This window comes from Triticum dicoccoides, chromosome 4B, assembly GCF_002162155.2.
Source record: "Triticum dicoccoides isolate Atlit2015 ecotype Zavitan chromosome 4B, WEW_v2.0, whole genome shotgun sequence".
Lineage (NCBI taxonomy): Eukaryota > Viridiplantae > Streptophyta > Magnoliopsida > Poales > Poaceae > Triticum > Triticum dicoccoides.
In genome coordinates, this window is record NC_041387.1 from 85,497,204 (window position 1) to 85,504,969 (window position 7,766).

The window sequence follows — 7,766 nt, forward strand, 5'->3', positions numbered from 1 at the left end:
GTGATGCTGAACAATAAACTAAAAAAATGAATAGGCATGTATCATGCTTCCAGATCAGGATTCTAAAGTCAGCTTACTGTGTTTTTGAATATAGCAAAATATTACGCATGAAGCACTGGATTCAACCACCAGGAAGTAACGATTATTTATGTGCAAACTTGTGATCCCCACTAACTTCTTGTGTGGTCATAAACTTACCGTTGTCGTGACGGAACTCACTAGCCAAGACAGTGGAGGACCATTTCCACGATGACAACTTGAGTTCTCCCCTTCTCAGCTGGCCTCTTACTCTTGCTGGAAATATGACAGTACTGTTTTGTACCATCACCAATCAGCAATTGTACTGTTTGCCAAACTGAAAAATGCTTCTGGTGTTGGAAAAAGCAAAAAAATGGATGAATCATTGAATCCTTGAGATACATGACAAGAATCAGCGACTTCAATTCAGAATTTGGAACAATAAACTGGGTGAGAAAGGCCCACCACAACTTAGGCTTGAAACACTGTAAAGATGGCTGCTCGATGAAATTCTTGGTATTTTTCGCACGGTTAGTGATCAGTAGATGGTTTTGCAGACAGCACTGTTGAGTATTGACAGCACAGTGCCACAATTATTATCCCAGACCCAGATAGATCCAAGCTGCTCATTATCATCAACACCCATGGCAGCATATAAATTATTGAAACACAACACAACTAAACACTAAGAAAAACATTTCAGACAATCGCCAATAATTGTATACATCAGCAATCTGCAATCGGATCAGCACACCCTCATAAATAAGGGGAATTGATAAATCAAGGTTGCTTTCCTTTCTACCGTGGATAACCATATTGAATCAACCAACATTACCTTCAACCAATGCCTCCCACCTCTAGCAGGAGTTACCCCCAATTAGGCATGGCAATCCAATTGAACTAAGAGTTGGCAAAATAATCTCTGCCCTCAAGTTACCCCTAAACTAAGCCTTAGCTTCTACACCTTTCAATACATGGCTCTCCCTTACCAACAATGCAAGTCCATCCTTTACCTCCCCTTTCTTCTCCAATGCCGTGGCAGCTTTGTCCGGCTTCTGCTTCCGGTACTGCCAGGCCTCTGCTGGATCTGTTGTGATCACCCTCACCTCTGATCCACCGCCATTGATCTCAAGCACCTCCGGCAGCCCATTACCACACCCCCTCGACAAACCAACATCCACCCTGACGGCCTGTGCCCCGCAAACTGCATTGATTCCCTCACTCTGTATCGTGTGCCCCATTACCATCCTCTTTGCTCCAGGGATCATCCCAAGAACGCCCTGAAGCCTCTGGCAGTCGCAATTGAAGCCTTCAGAGAACCTCCTGAGCCACACTACAGCGTCTCGGCCGCACACATACTCTGGCGCCCTGGCATTGTTGCCACGCTCACCCCGGATCCAGTCGCTGACCTCCGCATTGATCCGCTCCAGGCCATACTCGACATTGGCCTCAAGAAGGCCACCATGGACGAACACCGAGTCGCCGACTACCAGGACGGTGGGCAGATCAGCCAAGAACCTCCGCGCGATGGGGCCGTCCGGGCGGAGAGCGGCGAGGCGAGATCGGATGCCGTCCCAAAACTCCCGCTTGATGCCAGGGAAGGCCTTGGGGACGCCGAGGAAGGGGTTCTTGGGCTGCTCGAGCCCGCCACAGCGGCGCTTAATGGCGAGGCCAGCGCGGTACCAGCCGGCCCAGCCGGAGAACTCCTGCAGGCCCTGCGGCGTGACGAAGCGAAAGTCGCCGGACACGTTCATGACCTCGTGGTTGCCGAGGATGGGGAGGAGCGCGCCGCCCTGCGCGGCGGCGGAGATGCTGAGGCGACGGAGGAAGTAGAGGAGGCGGAGCTCGTCGCCGCCGCGATCCAGGATGTCGCCGAGCTGGACGGCGAGGGTGGGGCCGGCGGACCAGGAGGTGGAGCTGGCGCTGGAGCCGGGGCTGTTGGCGGAAGGCAGGAGGCCGGCGAGGCGGAGGGCGGTGAGGGACTTGGGGAGGTCGCCGTGGAGGTCGCCGATGGCGACGAGGCGGGATGGGGAGGGGAGGAAGGTGGTGGGCGTGGGGGACGGAGGAGGAGGCGGGTTGGTGGGGAAGAAGATGCCGGAGACGGAGAAGTCGACGAAGGCGTCGGCGAAGGCGGAGACGGCGGCGGGGAGGCCGGCGCAAGCGGGGACGTCGGGGGATGCGGGGGCCATCGTGGGCTCCTGTTTGGGTGTGGGCTGCGAAGCGGGGGCTGGAAGATACACCGAGATGTCGTTGGGGCCGCCGCCGCCGGCTGGTCTTATATGTACAGCTTTGCAGATGAGATGATGTTTGTAATATTTCTCCCTCCTAAAAATAAGTGTCTCAAGTTTAGCTTAGTACTCCTTCCATTTAGGTGTGTAAGTCATCTTACGAAAACCAAATAATTTTAAAATACTTAGACGCGGTGCATTAAATTCTACCTCGTTTCTTGTTTCTTGACATATCAACCAATAAAAGATGTGGGATGTCCAAGCTTTTAATAACTTGAGACTACTAAACATGACATGCAGTTGTTAGTTCATTGCATGCAATGCTATTAATTAGCAAATAAACATTAAGTCCTCTCGTTTTCCCGTCCTCTTTGATCACGATGCACAACCTAAGATGACTTAGGTGGTGTTTGGTTCTCTAGTCCTAGGACTTTTTCTAGTCCCTAGGACTTTTTGGAAAAGACTCTCAAGGAGGTGCTTTTAAGGATTTTTAGCAAAAAGTCCCAAAAAAGTCCCCCCTGTTTGGTTTGCTAGGGACTTTTTTTAGTCCCAACACAAAAAAGTCCCTGGAACCAAACACCCCCTTACTCACCTAGACGGAGGGAGTATAATTTTGTATTATAGTTAATACAAAATTGAGACACCTATTTTAGGACCAAGGAAGTAAATAAAAGTAAGAGACGATTGGTGGTCAAGGTGCAAATAAAAAAAGCGTGCAAATGCTCTCTCTTTGTAGAATTGTCAAAGTGCCTTGTCAAAATATCTATTACCTCGATACCAAATTACTCCTTTGTCCCAAAATATAAGAACGTTTTTAACATTATATACTAGTGTCAAAAAAGATTCTTATATTATGGGACGGAGGGAGTACTTCTTAAATTATCTAGATACCGATACATGAAACACTAAAATGTGTCTAAATACATTCATATTTACACAAAAGATAGGTAATTCAGACCGAGGGTAGTTCCTTTAAGAATTTTTTATTTCTAGTAAAAAAATTATGTATGTAGAGGATGAATACAAGTGTGTATGAATTCAAAATTTAAGCATCCCCTCAAAAAAAGTTAACCATGACCATATATGAGCATGTTTTTAACACAGTACAATCACAGTCGCTTACATACACGAGAATACATTCACCCCTATGAACGCACACCATATCCTTATGAGCACCAGCCAGAGACTGAGCCGACATTTCATCTTGAGATTGACAGAGTCGCCACGGACGTCTTCGTTGTCGATGAGAACGTCTCCCACTGAATGCACATCGCCGAAAGGCCTGAAATAAATTCAGGAAAATGGGAGCACCAATGTCAAGTCTAGCCCTGGTGGGTTGGGGATTCCACTGTCCTCCTAACCATCCATCCACAGATCGGTTCGCACATATGGACATGTTTAGGTTTCAAATATTATACATATACTATAATCAACATACATGCTACTAATCTTCTGTTGGTCTTCTACCAGCTGTGGGAGTCCTGGATTAGGGGGTCCTCGGGCGTCCGGTCTATTGGATATGGGCCGGACTGATGGGCCGTCAAGATACAAGACAGAAGATCATCTCTCATGTCCGGTAGGGACTCCTGTATACATGGATGGCAAGTTTAGGTGTCCGGATATGTTATTTCCTTTTTGTTTTTTAAACCCCCCTATATTAATTAATTAATAATGTTATTGCAATCATTCATTACAAAAATTGCCACACAGGGCGGAACACTATTAAGAAGAATCCCATCAGATTTACTTATAAAACTAAACTTCGCAATTTCGTGCGCCACCTTATTGGCCTGCCGATTAATTTTCGCAATTTTAAAATTCTTGAGCATCGTCAATATACTCAAGGATTCTTCTTTAGGTCAACGAGCGAAGACCTGTCAAGATTCTCATTTGCAAGGAAATAACCGAAAAAAGCACAATCAGTCTCCAAAATAATGGATTGGCGAAGAGTAATACCTATATAAAGGCCTGGCAGACAAGCACGTAGCTCAGCTTCGTTGACGCTGCAACACTGACCCAGCAAGTCCCACGAAGAAATAATAACTTCCAGATGAGTTCCTAACAACCACCCCCACTCTGGCCGCACTAATACTCTCCACATAGCTGGCATCGACATTGATCTTGATATAATCATCTGGTGGAGGCTTCCATCCCACCTGTTCTTGTGATGTTGCGAAAACTGGTGTAGCACCTCCCATTTTTCCTTTACCTTTGTTACTAGTAACAACCTCAACAGAGTCGTGACTGGACGTAAAAGAAGACCAATAGTTTGTCACAAAAATTGCAGATGCAGCAATGGATTCCTTCCCTTTCCCAAAAATTAAATCATTTCTCAGGTGCCAGGCTCACCAGAACAGAAACAAAACTTGCTCTGTCTGTTGCAAGCTCAAAAGATCCAACAAAATCAATAGCCAATCTGGTCCCGAGAATTTGAACCACTCTTCATCAAGAATATTCCATGATTCTCTCAAGGCCAATCGTAGTGCACGAGCCTTAGGACAAATAACGAGGGCATGAAACGTGCTTTCCTCTTCTGCTCCACAAATAGAGCACATACCTGAAGTAATCTGATGGTGCTTAACTATATTGGTCTGGACCGCCAAGCTATCGGTCGCGGCCCTCCAAGCAAAAATCCTTATCTTCTGAGGGATATTAGCCTTCCAAATTAAATTTCAGAGTCTTCTTTCTCCGCATGGATCGCCACTAGATTGACCAAATTTATCTTGACTATCCTTCAACTTAAGTGCTAAATTGTACGCACTTTTAACGGAAAATATACCGTTATTCTCATAGTGCCACGCAATAAAATCCCCATCCCCATAAGCATGAATACGAATCTTAAGAACCTCCTCTGCATCATGGGGATAGAAAAGATACTTGATCAAATTTTCATCCCATGCCTTTCTCCCACTCAAGAACAAATCAGAGACCCACTTCAATCTAGTATTATGCCTTCTAGCTGAAATTTTAAGTCCAGTGTTCCTGGGTAACCAATTATCCCTCCAAATATTAATGCTAGATCCATCACCCACCCGCCAAATGACACCATTCTTAAGCAGTTCCAGACCATGCATAATACCCTGCCAAGTCAATGATGCAGACTGAGGAAACACTGTATCAAGAATATGTCCATGAGGGTAATACTTTGCCTTCATCAGCTTAGCACATAACGAATTCGGATGAACCAATAACCTCCACGCTTGTTTGGCAAAGAGGGCTTGGTTAAATAATCTGCGATCCCGGAATCCCATACCCCCCTTACCTTTAGACCTAGTTAATTTCTTCCAAGCTAACCAATGTGTTTTTCTTCGATCTTCCTAATCTCCCCACCAAAAATTCCTGATAATCTGTGTTAACTCCTCACAAAGGGAAGCCGGGAACTTAAAAATACCCATAGCATACACAGGTAGAGCTTGAATAGCTGATTTTATTAAGTCTTCTTTCACCCCACACGAATGAAAGCACAAGAGCTCCCTGGGTGGTTTTGGTAATTAATGTCAACATATCTCTTGTTGGACTAACACTTTTATCTAGTATGTTTCAGATAGGTTCAACAATGGAGTGGCATGGACTAAAGGATGTGGAACCCCCTTCAAGATGCTAAGGACAAAGGATTGGCTCAAGCTTCAAGCTCAAGACTCTTCATTTTATATTTCAGTGATCCAAGATCACATTGAGTCTATAGAAAAAGCCAATACTACCAAGAGGGGATGAGGTGATGCTTAATGGCTTACTTGCTCAAAGTGCTTAGTGATATGCTCCAAAAACCCTCAACTACTTTCCCACATCCACACCTGACCTAAACCTAAAGTCAAACTCAGCCCCACCGATTCTTTCTATCCGGTGCCACCGAGTTCAGATGTCATAGCCACTGCCACAAACCCTAGGCAAATCGGTCTCACCAAGATGGGATTGTAATCTCTCTGTGTATGTCCATTATCAAAATCGGTTTTACCGAGATTGAGTAATCGGTACTACCGAGATTACAATGCAAACTCTCTGGTTAACTTATTACAAAAATCGGTCCTACCGAGTTTGCCTGACCAACTCTCTGGTTAGCTTATTACCAAAATCGGTCTCACCATTTTTTGTAATCGGTCTCACCGAGATTACGTTATGCCCTAACCCTAACCATATCGGTCCTACCGAGTTGCATGTCGGTCCCACTGAAAACCCTAACGGTCACATTGTTTACTAAATCGGTCTAACCGAGTTTGTTGATTCGGTCCCACCGAGATTGGTAAATTGTATGTAACGGTTAGATTTTGTGTGGAGGCTACATATACCCCCCCCCCACCTCCTCTTCATTCATGGAGAGAGCCATCAGAACAAACCTACACTTCCAACTTACCATTTCTGAGAGAGAACTACCTACTCATGTGTTGAGGCCAAGATATTCCATTCCTACCATATGAATCTTGATCTCTAGCCTTCCCCAAGTTGCTTTCCACTCAAATCTTCTTTCCACAAGATCCAAATCGTGTGAGAGAGAGTTGAGTGTTGGGGAGACTATCAATTTGAAGCACAAGAGCAAGGAGTTCATCATCAACACACCATTTGTTACTTCTTGGAGAGTGGTGTCTCCTAGATTGGCTAGGTGTCACTTGGGAGCCTCCGACAAGATTGTGGAGTTGAACCAAGGAGTTTGTAAGGGCAAGGAGATTGCCTACTTCGTGAAGATCTACCGCTAGTGAGGCAAGTCCTTCGTGGGCGACGGCCATGGTGGGATAGACAAGGTTGCTTCTTCGTGGACCCTTCGTGGGTGGAGCCCTCCGTGGACTCGCGCAACCATTACCCTTCGTGGGTTGAAGTCTCCATCAACATGGATGTACGATAGCACCACCTATCGGAACCACGGCTCAAAAATCACCGTGTCTCCAAATTGCGTTTGAAATCTCCAAACCCTTCCCTTTACATTCTTGCAAGTTGCATGCTTTACTTTCCGCTGCTCATATACTCTTTGCATGCTTGCTTGAATTGTGTGAAGATTGCTTGACTTGTGCTAAGATAGCTAAAATCTGCCAAAGACTAAAATTGGGAAAAGGCATAGTTTTATTTGGTCAAGTAGTCTAATCACCCCCCCCCCTCTAGACTTACTTACTTCTTCTCAAGATCCTACAACGAAGCGTATTTCTCTATCCAGTCAGAGAGCCTTTTCAAAACCTTATCTTTAGTAGATTGAAACTTACCAGCTTTCATTCTTCCCTCAGGAACCGGAAGTCCAAGATATTTATCTTCGAACCCATCGACCGTAATTTTTAAGATTACCATAATAGCCACTTGATTCTCCAAACTGCACGTTTTCCCAAACATCATGGAACATTTATTAGGACTTAATAACTGCCCAGTCCCTTTCTCGTACTTCGTCAGAATATTTTTAATGACAATTGCTTGATCAATGGAGCCTTTAAAAAATAACATACTATCGTCTGCAAACAACAAGTGAGAAATACCTGGAGCATGTCTATTCAAATGAAACTCCTAAAGAGATCCTCTGGGTGAAGCATCATTAAGCAGCAA

At 45.2% G+C, this 7,766-nt stretch overlaps 1 protein-coding gene across 1 annotated transcript; it reads right to left on the reverse strand.

Moving 5' to 3' along the window:
• Positions 1-697: 697 nt before the first annotated feature.
• On the reverse strand, positions 698-2,248 carry LOC119295171 (shewanella-like protein phosphatase 2). Its single transcript, XM_037573526.1, has one exon. It carries the CDS (start codon positions 2,205-2,207, stop codon positions 963-965), a length of 1,245 nt encoding a protein of 414 aa, XP_037429423.1. The 5' UTR covers positions 2,208-2,248; the 3' UTR covers positions 698-962.
• Positions 2,249-7,766: the final 5,518 nt, after the last annotated feature.

What these genes read in the sequence shown, in the direction of transcription:
- LOC119295171 (XM_037573526.1), bottom strand. Translation starts at nt 2,207, where the DNA reads ATGGCCCCCGCATCCCCCGACGTCCCCGCTTGCGCCGGCCTCCCCGCC.